This window comes from Daldinia caldariorum, assembly GCF_022478825.1.
Source record: "Daldinia caldariorum strain CBS 122874 unplaced genomic scaffold F4812scaffold_13, whole genome shotgun sequence".
Taxonomy (NCBI): Eukaryota; Fungi; Ascomycota; class Sordariomycetes; order Xylariales; family Hypoxylaceae; genus Daldinia; species Daldinia caldariorum.
Genome location: NW_025953049.1, coordinates 449,595 through 476,012, shown reverse-complemented (window position 1 = coordinate 476,012; position 26,418 = coordinate 449,595). Strand labels below are relative to the sequence as shown.

The 26,418-nt window shown below is 49.4% G+C and overlaps 10 protein-coding genes across 10 annotated transcripts; 2 read left to right on the top strand and 8 right to left on the bottom strand.

Moving 5' to 3' along the window:
* Positions 1-12: 12 nt before the first annotated feature.
* F4812DRAFT_94114 (uncharacterized protein) lies at positions 13-1,579 on the top strand. The gene is made up of 2 exons (XM_047939557.1): positions 13-240; positions 360-1,579. Exons 1-2 carry the CDS (start codon positions 190-192, stop codon positions 1,428-1,430), a joined length of 1,122 nt encoding a protein of 373 aa, XP_047788345.1. The 5' UTR covers positions 13-189; the 3' UTR covers positions 1,431-1,579.
* Positions 1,375-4,407, bottom strand: F4812DRAFT_435629 (MFS general substrate transporter). Its single transcript, XM_047934779.1, has 4 exons — positions 3,487-4,407; positions 3,287-3,386; positions 3,159-3,171; positions 1,375-3,075 (listed from the first exon to the last, which is right to left on the bottom strand). Exons 1-4 carry the CDS (start codon positions 3,815-3,817, stop codon positions 1,729-1,731), a joined length of 1,791 nt encoding a protein of 596 aa, XP_047788344.1. The 5' UTR covers positions 3,818-4,407; the 3' UTR covers positions 1,375-1,728.
* Positions 4,408-4,983: 576 nt separating this feature from the next.
* On the bottom strand, positions 4,984-6,672 carry F4812DRAFT_461006 (uncharacterized protein; the record flags this gene model as incomplete). The annotated part of the gene is made up of 3 exons (XM_047937794.1): positions 4,984-6,081; positions 6,277-6,435; positions 6,529-6,672. 3 exons carry the CDS (start codon positions 6,670-6,672, stop codon positions 4,984-4,986), a joined length of 1,401 nt encoding a protein of 466 aa, XP_047788343.1.
* A 1,701-nt stretch (positions 6,673-8,373) lies between these two features.
* Positions 8,374-11,579, bottom strand: F4812DRAFT_93860 (E1-like protein-activating). The gene is made up of 4 exons (XM_047939555.1): positions 10,943-11,579; positions 10,757-10,865; positions 9,395-10,693; positions 8,374-9,347 (listed from the first exon to the last, which is right to left on the bottom strand). Exons 1-4 carry the CDS (start codon positions 11,140-11,142, stop codon positions 8,868-8,870), a joined length of 2,088 nt encoding a protein of 695 aa, XP_047788342.1. The 5' UTR covers positions 11,143-11,579; the 3' UTR covers positions 8,374-8,867.
* Positions 11,580-12,311: 732 nt separating this feature from the next.
* On the top strand, positions 12,312-13,583 carry F4812DRAFT_461004 (cytidine deaminase-like protein; the record flags this gene model as incomplete). The annotated part of the gene is made up of 3 exons (XM_047937793.1): positions 12,312-12,333; positions 12,408-13,462; positions 13,539-13,583. The coding sequence occupies 3 exons, from the start codon at positions 12,312-12,314 to the stop codon at positions 13,581-13,583; spliced, it is 1,122 nt and encodes a 373-aa protein (XP_047788341.1).
* A 459-nt stretch (positions 13,584-14,042) lies between these two features.
* Positions 14,043-14,598, bottom strand: F4812DRAFT_93982 (uncharacterized protein). The gene is made up of 3 exons (XM_047939556.1): positions 14,485-14,598; positions 14,323-14,403; positions 14,043-14,213 (listed from the first exon to the last, which is right to left on the bottom strand). Exons 2-3 carry the CDS (start codon positions 14,392-14,394, stop codon positions 14,088-14,090), a joined length of 198 nt encoding a protein of 65 aa, XP_047788340.1. The 5' UTR covers positions 14,395-14,403; positions 14,485-14,598; the 3' UTR covers positions 14,043-14,087.
* A 2,516-nt stretch (positions 14,599-17,114) lies between these two features.
* On the bottom strand, positions 17,115-18,039 carry F4812DRAFT_435615 (cytochrome b5). Its single transcript, XM_047934778.1, has 2 exons — positions 17,710-18,039; positions 17,115-17,597 (listed from the first exon to the last, which is right to left on the bottom strand). The coding sequence occupies exons 1-2, from the start codon at positions 17,804-17,806 to the stop codon at positions 17,440-17,442; spliced, it is 255 nt and encodes an 84-aa protein (XP_047788339.1). The 5' UTR covers positions 17,807-18,039; the 3' UTR covers positions 17,115-17,439.
* A 279-nt stretch (positions 18,040-18,318) lies between these two features.
* On the bottom strand, positions 18,319-20,100 carry F4812DRAFT_435612 (peptidase family M48-domain-containing protein). The gene is made up of 3 exons (XM_047934777.1): positions 19,271-20,100; positions 18,734-19,152; positions 18,319-18,668 (listed from the first exon to the last, which is right to left on the bottom strand). The coding sequence occupies exons 1-3, from the start codon at positions 19,821-19,823 to the stop codon at positions 18,519-18,521; spliced, it is 1,122 nt and encodes a 373-aa protein (XP_047788338.1). The 5' UTR covers positions 19,824-20,100; the 3' UTR covers positions 18,319-18,518.
* Positions 20,101-20,471: 371 nt separating this feature from the next.
* F4812DRAFT_461000 (glycoside hydrolase family 16 protein) lies at positions 20,472-22,589 on the bottom strand (the record flags this gene model as incomplete). The annotated part of the gene is made up of 3 exons (XM_047937792.1): positions 20,472-22,094; positions 22,154-22,396; positions 22,455-22,589. 3 exons carry the CDS (start codon positions 22,587-22,589, stop codon positions 20,472-20,474), a joined length of 2,001 nt encoding a protein of 666 aa, XP_047788337.1.
* Positions 22,590-24,585: 1,996 nt separating this feature from the next.
* Positions 24,586-25,643, bottom strand: F4812DRAFT_465905 (uncharacterized protein; the record flags this gene model as incomplete). Its single annotated transcript, XM_047938503.1, has 3 exons — positions 24,586-25,091; positions 25,172-25,365; positions 25,481-25,643. The coding sequence occupies 3 exons, from the start codon at positions 25,641-25,643 to the stop codon at positions 24,882-24,884; spliced, it is 567 nt and encodes a 188-aa protein (XP_047788336.1). The 3' UTR covers positions 24,586-24,881.
* Positions 25,644-26,418: the final 775 nt, after the last annotated feature.

Below are 26,418 nucleotides of genomic sequence, written 5' to 3'. Positions count from 1 at the left end.
TAATCTGTAAATGTATCTGTAAATGTATTCTCTTTATGCTTGTCTTCAACACCTTCTTTGAACAACTATCGCTACATGATTCGTTCGAATCTTGAGCATACATACAACAACATTCAAGCCATGATATGATTTATTAACCTTTACTTTACCCAAAGTAGTGTACCCAACCTAACGCGACTTTATACCGCCATGGCTGGTAACAATCTCCTCTCCCTAATGGGATGGATGTTTCTCCCCAATGTACGTAAACCTTTTCTGGTATTCGTCCTGTAACGAAGATGCAATTCCCAAAAAAGGAAAAGGAAAAAAAAAAAGGAAAGAAGAAGAAAGCTAACAACAAACCTCGCGCGCGCTAACAGCTCGTCACCGGCTGGGTACAATCCATATACTACGGCCTGACCATCCGCGCCGGCGACCGCAAGCCGGCCCCCAACTCGCCCCGATACATCGAGCACCGCCGTCGCATCCACATCCTCGTCGTGTCCCTGTACCTGCTGTACACCATCTACGAAGCCGACTACGAGCTCCGCCGCGCGGGCACCTTCTACACCGACCTGGGCGTGCCCCTCTCCGCCTCCGAGCGCGACATCAAGAGCCGCTTCCGCCGCCTCGCCGCCCTGCACCACCCGGACAAAGTCATGAGCAGCAGCAGCAGCAGTAGCGCCGCCGCCAATAGCGCCGACTTCTTCATGCACCTCAAGACCGCCTCCGACACCCTCGTCGACCCGGCCCGCCGCTTCGCCTACGAGCGCTTCGGCCCCGACATCCTCGCCTGGAAGCACTGCGTCACGGTGCGCGACTTCGTCGTCCGCGGCGCCCAGGTCCTCGTCCCGTACTACGCCTTCGCCGCCCTCGCCATGTACGTCCTCGGCCTGCTCGGCTACCTCGAGTGGGGCCGCTACTGGCGCTGGCTCACCCTCGTCGCCCTGTGCGTCTTCGAGCTGCACGCCATCACCCGCCCTACCTTCCCGCGCCTCCTCACCGCCCTCGTCAACCCGCTCCTCGCCCGCTTCTCCCGCCACCCGCCCTACCTGCCCTTCCAGGCCGTCGCCCTCGCCCGCAAGCTCAGCATCACGCTGTACATCGCCTTCTCGCAGCTCGGGCCCCTGCTGCACCCGCCGAACCAGAGCGGCGCGGGTGCGGGCGGGGTAAAGTACCCCGCCGAGGCTTCGGAGAAGGCCCTGCTGCAGAGCCTCGAGCGCCTCGAGCACACGGCCCGGAGCATGGACGTCGACGCCGCGCGCCTCATGGAGCTCGAGATGGCGCCCTTCGTCGGCGACGCCCAGGTCATCGGCAGCATGCGCACGAAGCTGAAGGAGTGGCTGGTCCAGAACACCATCCGCGCCGATCCCATGGTCAAGGACGCCCTGGGCAGGTCGTTCCAGAAGAGGAGGGTGGATGCGCCCGCGGGGGCTAAGGGGAATAGGTGAATGGGTAGGTTATCTACCTAGGTACCTAGGTAGGTAGGTAGCCTATGTTAGGACTTTGTTTCGGTAGCAATTTTTCAATATTACATTTTGTTTGATCAAATTAGATTTTTAGTTCTGATGGCTTTTTTATTGATATCGCGGTCACTACCTTTTATCTAAAGTCGTAGCGTAATGATTGAACCCTTATACGTATTTGAACATTCTAGTATTAGGTAGGTAGGTACATATATCACTACTATAGAGGAGTTGCTCCTGATAAAGAATTTGCTAGGAGGTACCGAATATATATACAACGAATTCAGAGCCTTTGCCTGCCCCTAGTCTCGATAGGAATCAATACCATGCCTACGAAAGCAGCCAGGATCAACACCGCCGACATGTAAATAGGGGTCTTGGTGCCGTCCCCCGGCATGTTAGCGGCGAGGACCGGCGCGACGAGTCCCGTAACGCGATTCAAAAAGCTAGCCACGCCCGTGCCGGCGCCTCTCACGGGCGCGGGGAAGATCTCGGGGGTGAAGGCGTAGAGCACGCCGTACATGATGTTCTGGCAGAAGGCCTCGACGCAGGTGAAGAAGAGCTGCGAGTTGGGCGTCCTGCCGAAAGTGACGAAAAAGAAGAGGAAGATGGCGGACACCAGCGTGGAGATGGCGAGCGTGCCCTTCCGCCCTAGGAACGGCGACTTGTGGTCGACGGTATACGCGGCCAGAAGGCTGCCGGGTACCCCGACAATCGATATTATGGCATAATTGCGATATGTTTCCGCTGGTGTGGCGTTGCTTATCCCTACGGCCTCGCCGTTGGCCGGTGCGTCCGAACCGCCGTGCGAGAGGTATTGCGGAAGAAAGGCATTGAACAGTGGGTAACCTAAGCCGATGGTGCTCCAGCAAAACCATATCAGGGCTGTTGCTGTGCCGAGCTTGCGGGTCTGGAAGAGAGGCCGTATGCGATCGATCGAAAAGGACATGAGGTTTTGTTTGATAATATTAGTAGCCGAGACCCTAGTTGGCATTCGTTCGGTCCCCTCCATATCGGCGACGGCATCGAGGATCTCCTCGGTGAGCCAGGTCTTCTTGTCGTTCCGGTAAGCAATGCCATGTACGACAGCAACAGCCTCGGCTTGTCGTCCCTGAGACAGGAGATACTTGGGCGACTCGAACAAATGGAACATCCCAAATCGAATCAGAAACATGATAAACGTGATTATGCCGATCGTCATAACGAAGTTACGCCATCCCTCCGCGGCGGGCCAATTCGTGATGAAATACCAGGCGAAAATCGACGACACAAGCTGACCTACGGGCCACCATACCGACAGGAGAGTTAACAAGGCGCTCGAGGAATCCGGGAGGATCTCTAGAAAAAGCGCACCGTCGACCGGCAGGTTCCCTCCAACTCCGGTACCCAGACACGCGAACAAGATGCAGACAGAGACCCAACTCGAAGCATACGCGGTCCAGATGCCGAAAATGCTTGTAATCAGCAAAGTGAAATTAAAGGCGACGCGCCTACCCATTATGTCGGATCCGAGCCCCCAGAAAAAGCTGCCCAGGCAAAGCCCTACGAAGAGAGAGCTGGTGGTATACCTGACCTGCTTCTCCGAGACGCCGAACTCTTCGGAAAGAGAAGGGAGAGTCAGAGAGACACCCTATATGCATTTTGTGTGAGATGGTGTACCAGGGGTGATATCAATATTAGAAGCGTCCGGGGGTAAGATAGACCATTACTTACTTGCATCCATAAACTACGAATTCAGTTAGTAACAGGTATATATCCTAGGTACCTAGGTAACAATAGAGAAGAATACCGGGTTCAAAAAAAGGGCTTTCATATAATATAATACGAGAAGGATCACTCACTTATCCGCAAACCACCCAAACCCACACAAGACAAATAGCTGCCAGTTATACCGACCCATGCCGATATCTTGGATAGCTTTATTAATAAGCTTCGACTTCACTACTCCCGGAGTTTCGTCAGTATTTGCTTCCCAGCTTGAATTATACACTGGGGGGCAGCGCTCCCTCAGGGGTCCGTCTGGGAAAACAGGAAAGCTCACGTTCGTACTCGGACCAGCGTCGTCGTCTCTGGCCCTCGCGCACCTCCCTCCTCAAGCCTTCGATGGTATACTCGGCAGCGCTCATCTGCAACATGCCGGTATGCTCGTTGTCGTCATCATTCTTCGGCAGGCGTTCGCCGCCTGCCGCCTCGGCGTCGGCTTGGGGCTGCTCGCCAACGCCAACGCCGTCATCGGAGCCGAGCTCCTCGAACTCGCTTCTCCCGCACCGAGCCGAGTGGCTGTACAGATGCGCCTCCTCGAGCGGGACCAGCACGCCGACGTAGTCGTGGACGGAGTCCGGGCGTCTGGAGCGTAGGAACGGGAATCTCATGGTGGTGGAAGCTGGTTACTACCTACCTAGGTTACCTCCTATACAACCAACCCATTCATCCGATCCGTAAGATCCGGTAGGAAACCTCGGAAGTAGAAGTAGGTAGTAGTAGTCGTAATGGTAGGTAGGTAATTACCTTAGGTAGATACCTAGGTAATAACAAAGAGTCGCCCTGATGAGATATTCCTCTCCTTCCCAAAAAATAAACATCGATGGTTCTATTTTCACCCTCCCCAAAAGCGGTTCGAGACCAATATGTCTTACAGAGCCCACGTGATGGTCGATTTTGACACCCAGAACAGTCAGAACATGCACGATGCCGACTTTCTCCAAAAAAAAAAGGAATCCCTGCAATAAGGAATCCTCCCCGTTTCTCTTATATATATATACCTTATATACCTGGTATTATCGAGGTGTAATTTGGTTCCTCTTTATTTAATTTAGAATGAGTGTTGAAATATGTGTACACCTAATGTAGGTAAATATGGTAAATGAGTTTTATATAAAAAGCACCTAAATTGCCTGTTACTAATGAAAAGAAAGGGCTTGCTCGAAATGTCAGGTTTCGCTTGTAAGATGGATGGATGGATGATCTTCATTCCCGGGCCCCGCGTCACAAGCCATAAGGGCGCTGAAGCTCATTTATTACAGGTGGAGGTCACCTGCCAAGTTGCTCGAGGACCCCCTATTCCCCTCGCCTAACCTGCAGGCACTGTACGGCACCTACCCCTCTTTAGTAGATGACAATGAATTTAGGGGGTAAATATTACCTAAAGGTAACATTTAGGTGTAAGCATTCATACCGTACAATACAATACAATACCATAGGTAGTATAAGTCTAGAGGTACATAAAACTTATCTCTTCTATATTCTTCTTTATTGATTTTTAAATCCTTTTTAAATAACAAAATATAATGCCAGGTACTTTAGGTTAGGTATATATCAGGTAGTATACAATTCAAAAGCTCGCGCCAGCCAAAACTACCACAAGGAACAAACGGAATATTTCAAACAAGTAACATCTGGATGGGCATTGCCGTCGTGACAAGCTTATGAGTGCTTTACCCGCGAAACCCCCTCTCCCCCCCTTTTCTCCCCCCATAGTGCGCGACACCTCTCTTCCATTGGCGAAATCTTTTTCAATTTTTTGTTTCCCTTTTCACCTCTAGAGTAGGAACGAGACGCTCTTCTTATCCGAACCCGGCGGCGTTCGGGGCTGCGTCGCGGCACTAGGCGTATCCCCGGGACTCGAATCAAAATAACCTGCCCCGGAGCTGTCTTCCGCTACCGTTTCTAACCCCCCAGGCCGCCTCGAGGGAACATCGAAGTATCCCCCTGCTCCGGCCCCCAGCGCCGCTACCGTAACTAGGGACCCGCATCCCGTCGGGCTCCCTCTCGGCTCTAGCGTGTAATACAGATCGTCGATCTCGTGCTCGTCGTTCATACCACCACCACACCCTCCATAACCGCCACTACTGTCGCCACGGCCGCCGCTTCCGAGGCTGATCATTTCGTTACCCAACCCGGACCCTCCGGACCGTCGAGCTGCTGCCGCCTCCATCTGCAGCTGCAGGAAACTCGCGTGGTGCGTCGTCTTGGGCTGCGTCAGCGTGCACCCCGCGTCGCGGATCATCATCCGCTGCGAAGCCCCGACCCCGAACCCGGCCCCGGACCTCTTACGGCTCGCGCCGTGCAGCGAGTTGAACCGCCGGATGTGCGTGTGGTCCAGGCGTTCGTAGTCCCAGGTCGCGGCGGGATCGTTTCTCTGGAAGGTGTCTTGCGCCGGGGACGGGGAAGGATCCGATTTCGAGTGCGGACGGCCTCCTCCTCCTCCTCCTCCTCCTCCTTGTCTACTACTACTACCACTACGTGCCCCTTCCAGGAATACAGGTAATCCTCCTGCCCCCGTCCCCATCCCTCCACCACCACCGCCGCTGCCGCCGGAGGTATCGTAACCCGCTCTCCCCCTCAGACCCATGCGCGCCTCCCACCAGCCCTTCTCCTTCGTCCCGCACTTGGCCACGTCGCACAGCGCCTCCTCGACGACCTGCTCCTGCTTCGCCGACAGCCGCAGCGCGCCCGCGCGCGTCGCGAGGTCGACGAGGGCCGCGGCGTCGAGCGCGTCGCGCTCCTTCTTCGCCGGGTTCGAGCGCAGCCCGCTCGAGTCCAGCTTGAACACGATGAGGTCCGTCAGGGGGATGTACGGGATCGCGCCTTCCGGCATGTCCTGCACCTCGACGGCTGATTCGGGGAGGTAGGGCGACTGCATACATACGTGTGGTGATTTCATTTAGCTAACTAACCAACCAACCAACCAACTACCTAGAGGAACCTGGGGCAAAACTGGATAGGTAAGGTAGGAGGATAGGATAGGTAGGTAGGTAGGAATTTGACCTAAGAGAATTCGAAAAGAATAAAACTAAAAATGAAAAATTAAATAAATAAATAAAAAACTTACCAGCCATTCCGGACTGATGTCAACTCGGATCTCCTGACCGTCGGGGGCCTTGTGGAATAGCGCTTGCGAGCGCTGGAAGAAGGGCGAGCCGGGTCGCTCTAGTAGTCGCTTTTTCAACGAGCTCGGCGATGTTGATATATTCGTGATGAAATTGATATTCTATAGCGATACTATTATTAGCTCATGGCTTTTTTTATGATTTATTTATCTAAAGACCCTTTGGTACAGGGACTGTCTGTCTGTCTGTCTTACATCTGTTGAGCGGTATTCGGGGAGGTAATGCATCAGCGCTAGGCCTCCGATGACCGAGAGCCTCGCATGTCTGAGATCCTGGATCTCTTTGACGTTCCGGATAACGTCGTATGCGGCACGCTCGAGTTCTTGTAATCGGGCCATTGTTGCCAACCCGTTAACGCTAGGTACCTGGTACCTACCTAGGTATCTTACTTGTCCTAGCGAGATTTCGGTGGGAGAAAGATTTGAATTCTAGGGTTGTGGTAGAAGGATCGCAAGAGTGTGTAAATATGTTGAGAGGTGAGTTTTTTTTTTTTTTTTTCTGGATTAAGGTTGGGATGTAGTATAGTGGATAAGGGACACACACACATAACACATACACATACACATACACACACATAGTGAGAGAGGGAGGGAGGGAGGGAGGATTTAAAGCTCTGACGAACTATCCTCCATCTCATAGAGGGATAGCGGCGGGAATGCCGCGCTACTTTATGATCTTCCGGTTATCCTAGATACCATCACGTAGATCGGATAACGAGAATAGTAGGAATTTTGCTTGCTTGTCGCAGCTACATATCGATCTCGAAAACGCGTCCTTCGGGCAGATATCACCATATCACCAATCCCCTTACGACTTTCAGGGGTGTGGTATGAACCTCATGACTTTTTACACCACCCTGGTGGGCTAGATGGACGTGCGGGACTAAAAAAAACAAAAACAAAAAGCCTTGAGAACATAACGGAGCCAAGCAACTATAATCATGAAACCCTAGGGTATCCCGTGAGATAGATTGTGGCGGAGATGGATGTAGGTATGTATTGGGGCTTGTTGCTACCTAGTAGTTTGTCGAACTCGTTGTGCCTGCAACATCCCCCCGGACCGTCGAGTCGAGTCTCCCCGTTATCAGTTGAACATTTGCACGTGGAGTTTCAATGACTCAGTCAACTAGCAACTTCCCTGCGGAAAAACCATGCCATAACGGACTCTAGACCGAAAGTGGGTTGCGCGGCATGTCCAAGTTCAACGATCAGTATCAGAGAAACGGCTTCGTCTGGGGTTGTGGAGTAGCTTGGGTAGCAGGCTCAACAACTCTCTACGGACGACAGGAGTATAGTCCAGGGGTAAAAGCATACAACCAACAACTGAAGCGTATGACTCTATAGCTTAGGTAGGTCCCTAGGTAAGTATAGCTTTGAAACCATGTTTATATTCAGTAGCTCCTCAGCTTCATGCCTTATAGATAATTGTAGACCTCTTTTCTCTAACAGTCAAAAAGGTAAGCTCTCCTAAAATTGTTGTGAACTTGACAGCCATTCCGGCAATGGACAACCTAGATGTTTCATATCTTATTTACCCACCTAGGTAGATTGTCGAGAAAGCAGCGTGAATAAATGTGCCACATCCCTCACCTGTGGAAGTTCCTAAAACTGACTTTACTCACCGGACTGAACTCTATTATCTTAGGTTAGGTACCTCCTAAGAAACTCAGGCTACGACCCTAGCTAAATTTGAACCAAGCTTCGTAGAATGAACTAATAAATGTGTTTATCGAGTCATTTGCTTTACATCCCCCCCTTAAACTGCCGCTGTAGCGAGGTTAGTTTCCTTATCTTGTTGGCTTCGATCATCCGTACCTAAGGCTTGCTAGATAGATAGTATGGAGTCAAGTTACCATGGATAACCCGACCTTACATAGGCGGTCGGGTCCTAACAGCCGCTTTCGATATCACACCTAAGAGGTTATTATGAACTCCTAGTTCGATCCTAGCCTCATATAACTAAGAATTACCCTAAATTTTGCATGGTTCCTCTCTATGAGTATAGTATCATGCTAACCGCCCTACTTCTAACAGCTTTGCAAACCTGAAGAAACCTCCGAATTCACTCGGGTGTGACCGGACCTAGACCGAACTTCCTCGGGGCCTTCCGGTTCCTTTACTCCAGCGTTTCAAATAACGCCTATCCTATTTCTAGAGTTTAGCGGGTCATCAGTTATACAGATGGTTCCTCGTAAAACATAACCCACGAAGCCTGTCCCCTATCACACCACGGGTGGACCTTCCTTAAGGATCTCCCCAATGGATATAATCGTGTCAGCCGTACCATCTGAGCTGCCATGCAGCCGCACCAACCTCGGACCGAATATCTCGACTTCCTCAGACGAAGATGTGCTCGATCCATAGGATATTCTGTGTGGTGCCACTCGAATCGAAGATCCTCGAGAGTCGCTCGATGGAAGGCTATCATTCCACCTAATCTTAGACCATCGAGGCCACTTCCAAAACTTGAAACGATCGGTCCGTGTCTTTCTTAGGCGTGCACGGCGACCGTGATGAATGTGAAAGAGAAGATTCTATACAAGCACCCCTTCGTCATCACCCTCCTTTTCGCCCTCCTCCTCTTCCTCCCAGTCTACTTCATCAGCCATTGCCTCGGCCTTCCGCTGCACTTCAGCGAGGCCGCTGAGCTCGGCTACGTATTCCTTGTCTTCGAGTGCACGCTTGACAAAATCCCATCCTTGGGTTCTGTAGGCGGAGATGATCGGCCTGCTACACGCACTGCAGCACGGGTACGAGTGACCTTTAATGTTGATACTTTGGAAGTTGTGTAGAAACCCACGAATTTGATGTGGCACTATTCCGAGAGCATGTTCGTCACCAGGATTGCTTTCAGAGGTCCCTGATGACGGACCGGTTACGGGGGCTGGAGCATGGTGGCCTAGAGGGTGTTGCAGGAGGCTTGTCAGAAGCTCAACGAGGAGTGCTGAAGCGATCGCGGCAATGCCGGGTCGTGTAACTGTGCACTGCTGGTCAAGAGTCAAGTCTTTTTGCGACTATTCAAGAGTTAGCTGGGAAAGAGAATTCCAATCAGGTAACTAACGTCTCCAGGGGCTACAACATCGTTGCAGAAGTAACAACCCAATGTTTCCTCGCTACCATCCTTGGGTTCAGCACCATGTCTCATGACTACGTAGGTATCGAAGCCTAGAGCCGCGTTCATGACAATCTTTCCGGCGGCCTTGCCCATTACTGTAGGGAGCCATCTCGACTCTCTACTATCCATTAAAAGGAATATTGCGTCGTGTTCATCGATGAGGGATTTCAGTTGTTCAAAGTCTGCCTGGGTCTTCCCAACTATGGGATGGCCAAGCATAGGAACCGAAAGGACATGGCCCTTGCTGTCAACACCGGGGTAAATCTCCTTCAGCACCTCGGCTGCCCGAGTTGCCTTTGGAGCGCCTCCTTTTAAGCAATCATTATAGGTGAATAATGGCTGCCTCACGGGGTTGGAGAAGGACACTGCACCGTAGTCAACAAATGTGATCTTGCGCACACCCCATCCCATAAGGTTTCTTGATACGTAGCTACCGAGCGTACCAGCTCCAAGAAGAAGGCACTTGGTATTTTTGATGATGTCGAGATTGAGATTCGGTGAAATTCGCCATTTCATCAGTTTGAGGTTAAGGTCAACTGACTGGTCTGCCAATCGAGTAGGGTCCATAGATTCCGCCAGGCTTACAGACCTCGCCATTAACTTCCCTGCTGGATTTCGCTCCCAACCGGTAGCCTTGGGCATTTCGGTTGTTTCTATGTTTTCTACGGGATCCATAGTAAGAGGAAGAACTATACTGCGAGCTTCGTGTCTTCGTGCATGTATGTCTCGGTAGCAGAGAATTTGAACGTTGGTTAGATGAAATCTTTGTCTCACAAGGACCAACAGATTTCGTAGAGGCCATGCTGGATACTCTTCGTAGGTGGAGGGGTCAACAAATGCCACATATTTGTCTTCTTCGCGAACGCCTCGGAAGAAACCCGTCTCGAACTCGCGAAGTGATCCAACTTCCCATGTGTACCCGATATCCTCCATCGGTGCTTCAGGCGGGGGCTGGAGGTGAGTCTTCTTATGTCCCCGAACCTTTTTAGCGAGGAAAAAACCATGCTCTCTAGAGTCAACATAATATCGCCAAGTCCCTACTCGCTCGACCAAGGCAGTGGCTTCATCTGCAGTGAAGCGAAGGATATCACCGGTACGTTTCCATTGGGGATCTGAATGCAAGGTTGGAAATCCAAACCAATAAGTCATACGATACTTCTTGAGATCCGCGTAAGAAAGTATAATGTAGTGAGAGAGGAGCGAAGGGACGGAATAGATGGTTCCATCTTTGATCGCATCCCATATCTAATATTATTTGCATCAATATCGGCTTAGCGAGGGCCAAATAATTGACCGGGGAGTACTTACCTGGCGTGCGGCCTTATGGATCATCTCAGTCTTATCTACTTGCTTAAAGGCTTCCAAGGTGTTTGTGTTTCGGATGATGCCTTCTGCCCTTACGGCATTTAACGGTACGCTGCGGGCAACGAGATTAGCTGTGAGAACCTAGGTATAACTCTGTGATATATGGTACAAAGAAAAACACAAATATACCTGTTACTGGTCAAGGCACTGGCAAGAATCTGCATCTTCACGCTGTCGTCCGGTGCAGTGCCGGGGCGAGGCTCATATAGCCCCAAAACTGGTCGTGCAGAATCACTGAGCTTGTCATGGTCTAACTTGGAGGCAAATAAAGCCGAGTAAAAAGGCAGCTCAATCTCGGACGCGAAGGGCGCAAATTTGAGTGCTGCCATGACGTCGACAGGCAATAGCCAAGATGGCGGCGTGGTGGTAGTGAAGGTGGTGATAAATGCAAGGGCGCTTCGGGAAATGCGCCTAAGCCGCGTTGCGGGAATTATCTGAGTGCGATGGATTACTACAAAACCAATGATGTATCAGATATCACAAGTTTGAAGATGGTAGTGTTGGTTTCGCTATGTGTTGAAAGACGACGTATGAGGTAGATTCAAATCAAGTAGGGTCTAAGTAGGTGAGAGCGGGGCGACGTCCTTGATAGTAAGTGGGTTGAAGTTTCCAAGGGGATGGATGACATAGGATGGAGATCAAACCTGCCGTTCGGATTAGAAACCTAAAAAAAATAAAAAATAAAAAATAAAAAAATAAAAAAGAAGGTATATGGCGATACAGCAACTAATACATAATTAGCAGCTACTAGTTAACAATAATAGCTATTGCTTACGTACTATGTCTAAGAGTAATAATGTGCTTCTTTTTTTTTTATTAATACTTAGGTATTAATTACTATGCAGATAGAGATCACATGGCTACATCATAGTACATCCCAAGAACTACGGCGTGACCATGGGCTGTGAGCTGTTGCTGATGTAAATAAATTGTAGGGCTGCAAACACAAATATTAAGGTTCCCCGCTGACGCTGACGTGACCTTCCAGCCTGCCAGGGGCACCTGAACACCTGAACACCCTGAACAGATGGGCTGGACTGATAGTTGCAGCAGGTGCTTCTTTCTTTCTAGGCTCTTCTTGGCACCGCACTTTCATCGACCCTAATTCATGCACAAGATGTGCACATTCATACCTAAGCCATAATGGTTTCCTGCTTAATGAGTGCGGATCTATAGGAAGTATTGAGATACATTAGTTTAGGTACCTAACATACCTCAACTAGTCGGCTAAATCCCGGTAGTGGCCTTTTCTTTCTCCTTTCTCCCACGCGACAAGACGCGTCTTTCAGTGGATGCGGCGTTGGAAGGCTCCATTCCACTACAGCTTTTAGTAGCTCTAGACATACTGGTACCTTAGGTTAGGTACAATACATTGGGAAGAAATTGCCCAACTTCAGTTTAGATGTACCTACCTACTAAGGTAGGTAGTGTCTTGCTTGTATAAACTTCACTTATACATTACCTCACTCAGAAAACTCATCGTGCTCTTCCATAAGAGATGCTGATAGGAATTTGTGGCGGTAAGAATCTCCAAATATTTATTTTTTTCGCTTTCTCTGAAACCTCTCACTCACATAGAAAAAACAAACCACAGCAAAATGCGCTGGTAAGAGCACCGTGGCTCAATACCTGATAGATCACCACGGCTTTAAAAAGCTACATTTAAACCTATCAGCAGCATCATCATCATCATCATCCAAGGCTGATATTATTCATTCGGGTACTTCGGATTCTGATGCAGACCTGACCAGTTCTGATGCTTCTACGAACGGTCTTGCTCTATCTCGGAAACAGACATCTGCTGCATCTTATACTTTCTCAACGACCGCTGCTCTCCTGGACTTCGTAACGAAGCGATGGCGCTCGCGCTGGGTCACAACCGACGTCCACGACGAAGCCGTCTTCGAAAGCCTGAGTAGACGGCCGTTCTTCATCCTGATCAGCGTCGACGCACCGCTCACCGTGCGGTGGCAGCGCTACCGGCAGCGAGATAGCGAGCGGCAGCAGCAGCAGCAGGGGGCGGAAGGCCGAGAGCCCATCAGCCTGGAGGAGTTTGTATCGCAGTCGGACCGGCACCTCTACGACGCGTCGCACGGCGTCCTCCCGCTGATGTCGCGGGCCGCGATCCGGCTGCTGAACACGTCGTCGGACCTCGCGCACCTGTACGCCACGCTGGCCAAGCTGGACCTGACGAACCCGGACCGCCTGCGCCCGAGCTGGGACAGCTACTTTATGGCTCTGGCGTCCCTGGCCGCGCAGCGGTGCAACTGCATGAAGCGCGCCGTGGGCTGCGTGCTCGTCGATTCCAAGCATCACGTCATCAGCACGGGCTACAACGGCACCCCGCGCCACTTGCGCAACTGCGGCGAAGGCGGCTGTCCGCGGTGTAACTCGGGCGAGAGCAGCGGCGCCGCGCTGTCCACCTGCCTCTGCCTGCATGCAGAGGAAAACGCCCTGTTGGAAGCCGGCCGCGAGAGGATTCGCGACGGAAGCCTTCTGTACTGTAACACGTGTCCGTGCTTGACATGCAGTATAAAAATCGTGCAGGTCGGTATTACCGAGGTAGTATACAGTCAAGGATATAGCATGGATACCGAGACGGCCGAGATCTTTAGAAATGCTGGAGTGAAGTTAAGACAGTTTTCTGCGGTAAGTATTCATTTTCCCTGCTCAAGTTTTACAAGGTTGTCCAGGCACATGAGAGGCGACACTAACACGCACGTAGCCGGCTAATGGCCTAATTCATCCGGAGAAGATGGAACTCTACTGATGCCTGCAGGCCCTGCAGACCCTGCATGTTCTTTACACCTTTTGGATTGTAATTGTTTGCAAGGAACCTGGGTACATTAGGTAGGCATCTAGGGAATTCCGATAGAGGTGGTGCAGAGGACTTGTAGATAAAGGATCACGCTCATATAATTGAGGCCAAATAAAGAGCGTCAATCATGCATTCATGGTCTGAACCAGGTGTGCTTAAACTGATTGTCATTAGAGAAATTATGAGTATTTGGACTCCATCGAGACTAACATCTCTTGATAAGAGCTCATTAAGTGGTATGTGTATAGCATGTAACGCAAGACATGCTAATACTCTCTCGGACCACCAACTTCAGGTCCCCCAGTTCCTCGAATACGATACGCCATATTCAGGAAGTACGGACGGGTTGTCGAATCGAAATATGTAACACATTACTGATGTCTCGTTCCGTCATTTCTGCCAACACCTTCTCCCTTTCCCCTAGACCTCACCCTCATCCTCTTCATTAATAGCCCTTTACGAGGGGAGAGCGGCCTTCTTTGCTCTTCGCTTGGAAATAGCCTTCGATATGAATAGACCGACTAGACCAACACCGACGACGAAAACAATGCAAAAGACGACGATAACGCCAGGTTCTTGTTGCTGTTGGAAGTTAGTAAGTTCTAGTGACAAATGTCATTACTCTTCAAAGCCATCTTGCTTAAACGCAATCGACGGCTAAGCCGGAAATGACAAGGATTGGTTCACATACAGCCCAGTTTTCACGACGGACAATGTGGTTGAGGGTGTCGCGAGCGACAACGGCGTTGCTGATAGCAGGCATGTCGACAAACTAGTATACCGAGTTAGTCCTGTCTTGTTCCAAGTCCAACGATGTATCAATGGAAGCAGCAAGTCGACCCAATTGAACAACCTGACCGAGACAGACCGATCCTCAGACATGAAATTCCCGCGTCACGGTGAGATACAAAAAGGCGCATGTGTAACAATTCATTGGGATCGAATAAATCTGACTCGGGATCGCAAAGCTCTCTCGGGCGAAATTCGGTAACGCGAATGAAATAGTGACATGCTTTGAAGTTGCTGGGCTGGGTGGTGGTGACTGCTGCTGGCAGGCCTCTCTTGAAGCATCCAGTTGATTTTTCACAAAAATGCGAACTTACCTCTTAGGCGGTCGGAAGGTGACTCTGTGGTTGTTATGCGGAGTGGAGATGATAGACTTGGTGGTGGTGGTGGATGAGCTTAACTGTTGTTTGACTGGTCAGAGAAGCTAAATCTGCGAACAACACAGGCCCTTGGATAGGATCGAGTGAGAAGATTTCCACAAGGACAAGTGAGTTGAGGGAAGAAAAAGAGCAGAAATAATAAGTTAAAAAAAGGTGGGAAAGATCCAGGTCAAAAAGGAAAAATAATATGAGCTTTCGGCGTTAGACCTGGAGACGAGGGCAGCAGAAAAAAAAAAAGCTTGTCCGGGGCGGCAACTCGGTAAGCCTGTAAGCGTGCAGAAGAGGAGCCAGGGCGGCTCGAAGCTCTGCGCGATTTTGTAGGTTGGTCTACAGGCACCGGGGTTACCGGATCCACTGAGTGGATAGGCTGTATTTATTGTAATGCCGCAAATTGGCAGAATTAGGTATGGCTAAGGAACATCTGATCGGCGCAATGGGGAATGGGAAAGGCGGCGAAGGGTCTGAGCTCGCGAGTAAACCCGAGCTAGCCACGCGATGACGAGATGCCAGTTGTATGCTCATTAAAAAATATCAATTGAAAAGGGAAAAGGGAATAATTACTTACAGCCTCAGTGAGTACTCGTTCTCCACTGTCTAGACGACTCTCTGCGAATTGTTGCGGAGATCCTCGGCGTTGAGGGAAACCGATGGGATGTGGATTCTGGAGAAGGGCGGTATCGTAGGATTTAGGAACTTGGAATTACGGATGGAGAATGTCGAAAAGAAGAGATGTGGAGTCACTAAACCGTTGTTTATGAACCAAGTGCGGTGATGTCAGGCTTGCAGGGCGACCGGCCAGCACTAGACCGCGTCCGGCTTGCGATGGCCTAAACCATTTTAGTAGTACACCAGTCATGCGATAGTGATAGGTACCTTGTCGTTGTCGGCAGGAACTATGTATGCGATATACCTAGCGAGAGCAAGTACCCTACTGTTACTCTGCAGTACGTAGTGGCAATGCGTGAATTTACTACCTAAAGCCATTCAGACAGTTACCTTTTTAAGAGCAGCTTATCGAGTTGTCTTACGACTTATACAACACCTCGGTACATTAAGACCTTCAAGTTTAGGTACGATACCTACCTAGTACCATATTACTACGGTACTACAGAGAGATCCTGGCAAAGCCAAGATTTAAATCGTCGATGGAGCCAAACTTACAAACGATCTAGTGACAGAACAGACATTTAAGAAGACGACGCAGAGACGCGTCAATGGTCCGTGGCAAGCAGAATCCAGATAAGGGTACCTGCTGATAGATAGCACCGTACTAAACCATAACGCGAGCCCGTTGGAAATTTCAATTTCAATCGCGCATCGTTGAACCCGGCGCCGTTGTGGAGCATTCCTTTCTTGGGAATATTTCTGTTTACTTTGCAAGGATATGAGAAACATCTCAAGACAATTATATATAACTAGTAACAGTGAGGCATACCTATTAAAGATTCTGAGGCTTTACCAACGTGTCTTTACCAAGGTATTATTAATATTTGTCAATGACCCCTATTTAACTTGCTACAGGTAATCGTAGGTATAAGAAGTTAAAGTACGTACCTAAACCAAGGGAACAACACACCTCTGATTCAACATAAACAATTCCCGTACCCTAGGTGGAAACTAAAATTTCTAGGCAAAACGTTAATCCAACCTAAACTAGGTAGATCCCTGGGATAGGGCCAAGTTGCAGAGTTGGCACGCTACTACATAGTATGTACATAATTTAGCGAGGAACCGGATCCTCGTTCCTGATGTAGGTACCAATTGAATCTTTCCAATTCTCGCATAGGTGCCAAGTGAAGAAGGTGTATTTACCGTTCGTCATGAATTTGGAATTCTATTCTCAAATACCTGTAGTCGGCGCTGGCACTCTCATTCAAAGCCTTTTCTCGACGTTGATGGTGATGCTTTATGGCCAGTAGCCTTCATCAATTAGGTACAGTATAAGTGGAAAACGCCAAATGAGGCTGTCAAGCTTTAACTATCTACGTGGTGCCATGCCCATCATAATATATTCCGAAGGGGTCAGTACGGCTAGGTTATGGAGGAGATACATTGCGAATAGCTCAATTATTTGGATTATGCCAAATCGTCCCACCGCAAACATCGGACTTTCAAAAACACCTAATGTTGTTTTCTAGGTGAACGCGGCAATACATGGGAATACACCTTGTGTACTAGGAACTTCAGACTTTTACTGCTGGTATGGCCAGGCGTTACGATATTTACAATTCCACTTCAGAGACCCAAAACGGACCGACGTTAGAGCCAGTCATATCAGACTACGAGGGAAGACATCGAATCTCATAACGATAGCGCCGTATGAAGATAGTTTGGGTTTAAGAGTTATGATTCAGAATTGGGTATAGATACAGAGGGGTATATGAACTATAGCTATCATGAATATAAACCTATACTTGCCTACCTTATAACAACTTTCACGGATATTTAACAAATGATAACCAAACCCGTAGCGCCGTAAGGTAGAGACTGAGGCTAGAATAATGAGTATCTTTAAAATCAATTGCAGGTAGTAGATTCGCGGATATGATCTGCATCGTCGTAACGCCAACCAACACAAGAGCGATTCACAACTTTGCTGGTTTAACTGGTATACAAGTAACTCCCCGGGCACTAACCACATCTTATAACTTCGCCGTCTCCGCCAACTCCCCAACCTTCAGTTTACCCCCGTATTTCTCTAGGACGGTTTTCCCGTGGTATTTCCAGAACTGCTTCGTCGCATTCTTACCAGCCATACGCTTGAGGATCTTTGCTCCGCCCGGGTGCTCGTCGAGGAAATCTGCGGTGGGAGGGGGGATTGTGGTTAGTCAAACCTAAGAGGTAGTGTGTTACGGAGTAAGATAGATGGAAGTCAGATGGGGAAGGGGAAAAAAAGGAAGATAATCTCTCACTTGTTATATCGTAGACGCCGCTGTCTACGATTATATACATGCCGGTCTGCTCATCCTTGTGTTCGGCAACATCTTTGGCTGTGAATGTCTTCGACATGGTGGATTAGGTATACGATATACGTAGGTACCTAAGGTATGTAATTCGATGCGATGCTGGACTGGGAAGAACTCGGCTATGCAGGTAGGTAGTTGACGTAAGGAAATGTTATTATGTCCGGCTGATGCGATATTCAGGTATTTATGGTCGAAAGCAAAAAATACGTGTTGAAGTGAATAAGGAACTTCGTGTAATAAATGACTGTTGAGAAGAAAGCCAACTTATCGCGACATTCCCGCTGCGATTTAATCGATTCAAAAAAAGAACCTCGGCACAACATCCTCCAAGGGTACGGATTAAGCAGGGGTTCGATCAATTACCTTCGACGCTATTGGTGCGCTGTAAGACTCGGGTACATTTTGCCTTACCGCCCCGGAAGTGGAATGACGAGCACTAATGTGTTTCCGGAATAGAGGCCTTGGTGGATCTCATCGTGTACCTTTACTTACCTAGGTACCTAGGTACAGAACGATACTTGTGATCGATCTGTCTTCGTATTCACTCAAGAGTTGTTTATAGGTAAATATAAATTCGTCTTTTAACGATAGAGCGTACCTACTGGGACTAAAGCTCTCTTCGTACGCTACAGGCTATCACTACCTGTTATACTGTTAAATCCTAAGAACCCGGGCGTAGCGTACCTAGTTATTGTATATCTCTGCTTAGTATTCTAAGTCTTTAACCCTTTAACCTCTCTCACCTTTGGTCTCAGCTAGTATACCCTCTGCTCTATAACTGTACCCTGTCTCATAGCCCCTTTAAACATGTCTGCAAATGTCGAGGTTCCCTTGCAATCGCTCTGCTGCCTCCTTTCTAAAGCAGTAGGCAACCATTCCTCTATCTTCTGTATTCGGTTGGAGCTCTGTGCGTTGTTAGTCAACCTGACCAGTGGGACTCGCTCTGCTCTATGGGATATCATATGCATACGGAAGGATGAGTACTTAGCCATTCAGGCGGTTCTTCCTGTTGTGCTCTCTCCATCCGCTTCCAGAAGCGGACGGCTTCGCGCGGATCGTAGCAAGCCTCCGCCATCATCATCAAGCCGATGTAGTCGGCCTCGCTCTCCTGTACGCGGCCCATGGGTCTCGAAAATAGGAGATCCAGAACCGTGCTTCCGATGAAGTGTGTGCCTAATATGGCTAAGCCGCCCGTAAGGAATATAAGAGAGTAGAGGAAGATATTTATCCCAATGTCTCCCGACATGCGCTCGGCCGTGTGCTGGGCGAGATTGTGAGCGATCTCGTGGCCAAGCACCGTCGCGAGGCCGTGCTCGTTCCTAGCAATCGGTATCAAGCCGCTGAACACGAAGACCTTTCCGCCAGGAAGAACAAACGCATTCACGGAGCCTAATGGCTGTTAGCGTTATCTGGCCTATCTTGCCTCGCATCATGTATATCCGTCGAGATAGGTACTTATAGGTAGGTACCTAGGCAGGTAGGTAAGTTCCGAGGCTTTTTCACGTACGGGGATCGTCAATCACCCAGATCTGCCAATCGTAATTTTCCGTGCCCGACGCGGCTATCAACTTCCTCATGACGCGCTTCACCATGGCCACGCGCGGATCCCAATCGCTTAGGAAACGCCCTCCGGAACGCTCCACCTCCCATATGAGTCTCTTGACCTGCGCTTCGCTCGCCGCCTCCACCGACTCCTCGCTGAAGCAATTGAAGCGGCGGCGGCCAGACACCGGGACGGTCTGGATGTTGCTGAAGTAGAACGCCACGGCGGCGGCGATGGAGAGGACGACGATGGTGTGGGTGCTCGGGGAACGGGCGACTCGTCTAAGTCGATCGGTAGTTATGAGGGGCTTGGCCTGGGAGAGCCGGTAGCGAGGATCGATGTTATAGTTGCGTGTCTCGTGAGGAGAGCGTGGCCAGTTATTCTTTCGGAAGCAAGTAGGGGAGAAGGGTCGATTTTGTTGGAAAGGGCGGAGAGGAGAGGAGGTCGCGGAAGGTCGAGGAAAGGACCTTATGGTTAAGGAGCGCCATAAAGGCCGTAAGAACCGACGCGACTGCATGGTGAGGTGTGCGCTTGCGCGCGCGTTGCAAGGTAGAAGACAAGCCAAGTCGAAAGTTCAATAAAGTTGTGAAGTTTTTGAAAGTTGAATTTTGAATTAAGAGGGGAGCTCATTACGTCAATTATTGTCGTAAATGCCAAGGCCAGTAAATCCGGGGTTAGAGGTAATTAGAATGGGACTTGAAACTCTATTCACTGGACTGCAGGTGCTACCTAGGTACCTAGGTTAAGGCATATTATACCTACAATTTTGGACTGGTCCTTTTGTAGATCGACCTTCGGGACTTATATATATCTCGTGTAACATACGTCGCTATCACCTGCCACTGACGAAATACCTATTCAACCTGTCGGACAAACATCTTTATGAAACTAACCGCATATGCAAGGTACCAATATCACAATACAAACATAGAAGGACATACAACCAGCCAGCAGGTATGAGTATAAATTGTTAAATCGTATAATCGTATAATACGATAATAGCTTTTAGGTAGGCGCCTGTATTTTTTATTTTAACATCTCCCAACTCATTATACAAGGTATCTATACCAACCTGGAAAAAAAAAGTATCTACAGTATTAAAGGTAAAAACAGGATTCCGGTCCTTGATATCATCCCACCACTACTAAAAAAAAAGAAGCAATCTCTATATGACGAGGAAGAAGAACGCCGCCATGCCCATAAGCGTAAAGCTAGCGCTTGTTTTGACGCCGCCGGCGACGGGGATAACACAGTTGGGTCCCGTGCAGCCTGCGAAGCCGGTCGAGGCCGCGCTGCCGGGGGCGGTATACGACGTGGTTATGGTTCCGTTGTAGCCGAGGTTGATGGTGCTGGAAGGAGGCGTGCTCGGGGTGACGACGGGGTATCCTCCGTTGCCGGTAGGCGTCTCGGTTTCCGACGACGGAACCTTGCTGCTGCTGGATGTCGTGGGCTCCGGGGTCGGGGTCGAGGCCGGGGTCTGGGTGTCGGTCGCGACCGTCTCCGTGGCCGAGGTCTTGGTCTTCGACTTCTTTTTCTCCTCCGAGCTGGTGCTCTCCGCGGGTGCGCTGGGAGCGCTAAGCGTCGAGCTGGCGCTTGAGCTTCCCTCGCTGACGGGACACACGGTCGTCGTTACGGTAACCTCGCTGGTGACGGCGCCGACGGGGCAGTTGGTGACGGTGGGTGCGCACGAGGTGATCGTGTAGACGTTCGTGATCTCGATTACGCTAGTAGTGTGTGTGTAGGGGGCGCTGGAAGTCGACGTCGGCGCCGGGGTCGACTCAGTCTTAGCGGCCTCCGACTTGGTTACAGGGCAGACAGTAGTTCCGACAGAAATGATCTTGGTAGTCACGTAACCCTTAGCCGGGCAGTTGGTCACTGTGTCAGCGCACGATGTAATTGTGTGGATATCAGTCGAGTAGATGGTCGAGGTGGTCATTTCCGGTTCCTTGGTAGTGGGGGTGGCAGACACGCTCGCGGTCGATGTTTCGCCGTTCTTGTCGGTGCAAGAATCGTCGTCCTCCGGGACTGATGATGTCGGCTTGCTTTCCGAAGCAGAGGAGGTCGTCTTTGGGGACTCGCTAGAGCTGGCCGGCGCCTCGGAGGTAGTCGAAACGGTGGGAGCGGCCGAAGAGGAGCTAGGTGCGGCAGATGTGCTGGGCACGGTGGATGACGTCGACGGCTTGGGAGCCTCGCCCTCCTTAAGCTCGTAAATCTTGATATCCTTTACCTTGAAGTTGGTAGACTCGAAGTCACCGCCCTTCGCGGCAACATACTCAGGGCAGGTACCGAATCCAGTCGAGGCCGCGCAGCCGGTATCCCACTGACCAGTCTGGCCAGCAACACCACAGAAGTTGATGTTCAATACCATCTTCATCTCCTTGAAGGCCTTGTCGACGTTGCAGTTGCTGATCACGTAGGATGGCTTGCCCCATTTATCACTGGGAGACGGCTGGCCGCTTGAAATGTCCTCGGGGACTTCGTTACGGGGCCAATCCCAAATCTTAAGGAAGTCATCTGTCCATTCCATGGCGAAGATACCTCCATCGGCAGATCCGAAGGTAGAGGAGAACTCGGAAGCGGAGCAACCTTGGAAGTTTGCCTGTCCTTCAGCGAAGTCGTAGCAGTTGGGAGAGTCGATCTTCGCCGTCATGTCATCTGCGACAAGCACACAATCCCCAACAACGTCAGGCTTGTCAACGTGGGAAGTGTGTCGGTTGAATTTGAGATCGTTCCAGTTCTCATAGAGATCGATCTCACCCTTGGTCGGCCACGGGTCACCAAAGAACCACTAATAAATGAGATTAGCTGGCTACCTACCTAGGTACGTAAGGTATAGAGGGAACTTACGAATGCGGGCCATGATCCACAGACGGGCTTAGGGAGGTGAGAAAACTCGGCGATAACTAAACCCTTGTCGTAGATTTTCTTACTTTCCAACCTAACACTCTTTCGCCCACCACCGTTAGGTTGATAGCCGTCAGCCTGATCTACACCAAGGTATATCTCATCATCTTGCACCTTGATCAGGCCGAGGTCCTGCGCACTAGCCTGATTCTGGTATTGAACGTAGCCACCGGTCGGGTCAGTTCCCTAAGCAGAAGGTTAGACGATCTGGACAAGACTAGAGTTCTTTTACTTGGATACTAACGGTGAAGAAGTCGAATTTATCAAGAAAGTTAGTCGAGTTATAAACTTCGGTAACTTGGTACGACTCAGTCGCACCAGCACGGGCAGCTAGAATAGCAGCAGCAGTGCCGACAGTCTTAAAGAGTGATGGAGCCATCGCTATGGCTATGGTAAAGTATATATATTAATGAATGAATGACCGAATAGAAGCAAAGAAAGAAAGAATAAAGAATGACGTATCTACGTCAAGAGCTATCTACTCTAGAAACTTACAAACAGCAAAACAACGTCAGAGAAGGGGAAGACATCCTATGCCCCGACACAGCGGTTCGGACATATTTAAGAAAAAACTAAGGGATAAATAAGAACCCCCCCTGGATCGAAACATGAAGTTTTTCGACGACCAATAGCTGCGGAGTTGGGACGCTGCAGACAAGCGGCATTGCTACCGGGCTGCGCATACTATGTACGTAGGCAAGTAAGCTTCCTGGTATCAATGTGGGCTCATGTTTCGACAAAAGGAACGGCGTTGCTATTAGGTAGCATCCCGCTTTACTTCAAACTATATTTATTCGCTACGGAGGCCAACTTCCACTCTTGGGAAGGGGCCGATTCTTGAGGGATTCTGGACTGTGATAGGTCTTGGGTGGATAACATGACAAGTTCACAGAAAGGGGAAGTTAAACGAATGGCCACGAATGGCCGAGCATGGCCGAGCATGGCTGGGCGCTACCAGATGGCATTAGCCTGGCTTGGTTGGCGGCTGTCATAGTACGTACTATATAGGAGGAACATACGGGTAAGAAATACTTGGCTTGTTACAGGTTGTGGGAGAGCTAAAAAATCCACTTATCTGAAGTTGAAGCGAACCCCACGTTGATTGATTCGGTGGCTATGTTAAGGATGTGCCCATGTCTCCATGTGCGCTCCTCGCAAATCAATTCTCTTGAAACACCAGTTGGTTTTCAGGTGAACCACCCCCGTCTCATTTCCCCCTTGTCTGGTTGGTGAACAAAAAGAATTGACCACCTCTAAACTAAAACAGCAGTGCAGTCTATAACTAGCGTCATATGAAAGCTATCTTCCAGCTCGATGCTATCCGAGTACTATACCTGTTGCTATCCCGGGGTCTACTACTATATAGAGTCTAGGAACCAATCGGCTGATATGTATTCTTAGTGGGCACTGACGATGCTAAATGTCGTGATCGGCTCCTTTATCAAGATCTCTTAGCGGGTTCTAGGTACACTAGATATGGTATGTTGTTTGGGCCTGCTGCCGATCAATGTTGTTCCTTGCATCTCGGTTTCGACCCCTTATGGTAATGATCTGCCATCTCTCTTCCAACTTCTCCAGCTCGACGCTCGAGCTTATTCCATAGCTACAAAAACGCTGGGTCGAACACCAACTATCGCACGTAGCGTGTGTAGACCCTAAGAATGAGCAACTGTTGGAGCGAATGCCTCAAATACTAACATAATTGCCGGAGGATTTGTGACGGGTTTTTTTTTTTTTTTTTGCCTTCTTTTTGTACTCTCACGCCCCGTCTTACGTGATTAGACATTTTCGCGCAAAAAATCCCCCAATTGGGTAGACAACCTGCTTAACTAAATTAATTGTTCATCATTAAATCAGTGCTATATATACTTGGAGTAGGATCAAAAGAGATGCAACCTCAGCCAGATCATTTAACTGTCAGTACCTACCCACCCGCTCAGTTCTTCCTAATCGATAGAATGCTCCTTGAATCGTTTATTGCAGCCGATGATAGTGAACGCATCAACTACAGAAGATCTAGATATAATTATATACCTCGTATCTTCCCGGTTCAACTCGACCGCGATGAGTAGCTAGTATCTCCCATTTAGGTCTTATTTCAATATAAGCTGCCAGGCAGGTAGCTTCATAAGCTCGCTCCTTCAGGGCTGACTTTCGCCCCCTTTTTCTCTTGGGTATTACCCCACGCCACAAATCCAGAGCGGCGCACGATTCCCTCTCAATTTCCGCAGTTCCTTCCAGGGAAAGAAATATAGTTTCTTGAGCGTATTCATAGGCATCAGCTTGTACAATGGTTCGATAACTATTCCCCTTTTATCGGCGTATCGATGGGACCCAGCGTCTTACTCATTGCGTTTGCACGGCTCTGGCAGGTATCGAGAGCGGAACTTTCATTCATAGGTAGGTAGGTACCTAAGGTAATACCACAATATCTTCAGGGTGGTTCACCTGTGGGAATAGGGGCTCCATCGGATGTTTCTTTTCGCCTCGTCGTTGTGGATTCGGTAGTTGACGTAGAGTCGACGGTTTGAATGCCGACGTCATGTCTGGGGATCTTGAAGGACGCAGTTGAATATCCCCCTTAGTCGCATCCGACGATAGAACCATACTACTAAGTTCCCCATCTTGCCCTATCTACAGATAGGTACCTAACCCAAGGCAAAGTATTGCCTTAATCGATGCAGAGATCTTCCCTCTGTTTCCTCTTCTCTTCGATGATCTTCTTCTGTCGCCGTTGCAGCCACACGAATCCGAAGATGGCCAATATGACGAAGACCGGCACTACAAGCCCGGCCGCAATCGCCGTGTTATTATTGACCCCGCCCTGGGAAACCGGTTGGTTGGTAGGTCTCGACGGCAGTATCGTCGTTTCGTTGAAAGGCTATATATATTTCTCTCTCTCTCTTATCAACATCTCTCTCTCTACCTGCAACAAATGGGTTAAAGAATTCAGATTCTTACGTTCATCAAGCCATTTTCGTTTTTGTCCTCCTCGTCTGATTCGGAAGAAACGGTAAAATACGAGGAAGACGCGATCGCACCCTTCGACCCAACTTGGTTCTGAGGCCGCACTTCGACCTCGTACAGGGCCGTTGCGAGATACGGGAGCGGGTACGGGACGCATTTCCAGAGGAACGAAGTCGCGTTGAGTCCAGCTAGGTTGATCGCAACGTGTGAGATTCATTATCTTTGGGGACCCATGTATGTACCTATAAGAGGTAATCTAGGTAGGTAGATTAGGTAGGTAGGTATCACGAAGAATCTCCTTACTGGTAATGTTAATTTCCAAGGAGTTCGCGCCGGATTCGCTCGTCTGGTTGATGAGTCGGGAGTAGACCACGAGGGGGTAGGAGGCGGTCGCGTTGACGTCCCATCGTAGCAGGAGGTCGGATCCGCGAGTGACGCCTTTGAATTCGTTTTGGAAGCCTGTCATCGCCGTCGCTTGAAAACCCGTGTTCGTGTGGAGTTCAAGATGAATCGGGAATCTCTTATTACATTATCCTTCTTTTCTCTCTTTCAACTTTCAATGTTCCTTCATATACCTATATATATAATACGGAGTCGAATCAGTTCAGGACTTGGAGGATGTTTTCTCCTGCGAAGCAATATTCCAGTCAAAGTCGGAGAAACGCCGTCTTAAGATCTCTGCCGAATCTGGCCACTATTATATGTTCATTAGGAGGTACCTATGGGACGTGATGAAATAAAGTATCTATGCATATGTCGTAGCGGCCAAGATCCAGAATAGGCAAATGTGGCTATATTGTATAGCGTTCTTGCATAGGGGTATGTTCCAATCTGCATTTTGCCGGCGCTTCTTCCCCTACCACCTTTTTTTCTTCTTCTTTCTCTTTTGATGGAATATATTAGGTGCTTCTCGTTTCGGCTGCGACTATATATGTTGTGTGTTGATAAGTGATTCTGGAGCGTGCGAATCATCAACTCGTTCTCCTTTTATGTTGGTACAAGGACGCTGCTGTTTCTCAAACGCCGGGTTGCGCAGAGGCCTGTGAGACAAAATTCCAGAACCAATAGTGTAGCGTTTAAACTTACCAAGCTAAATAAATAATTTAGATTCGCCGGATGAATAAATATAATTATATCTTATTCCAAGGCGACAGCTTGTTTATGATGAGCTAAATTAAAGGGGTGATTTTCTACCAATCAACAAGTCTACATATATCAGATCATTCTTCTAGATCCTTACG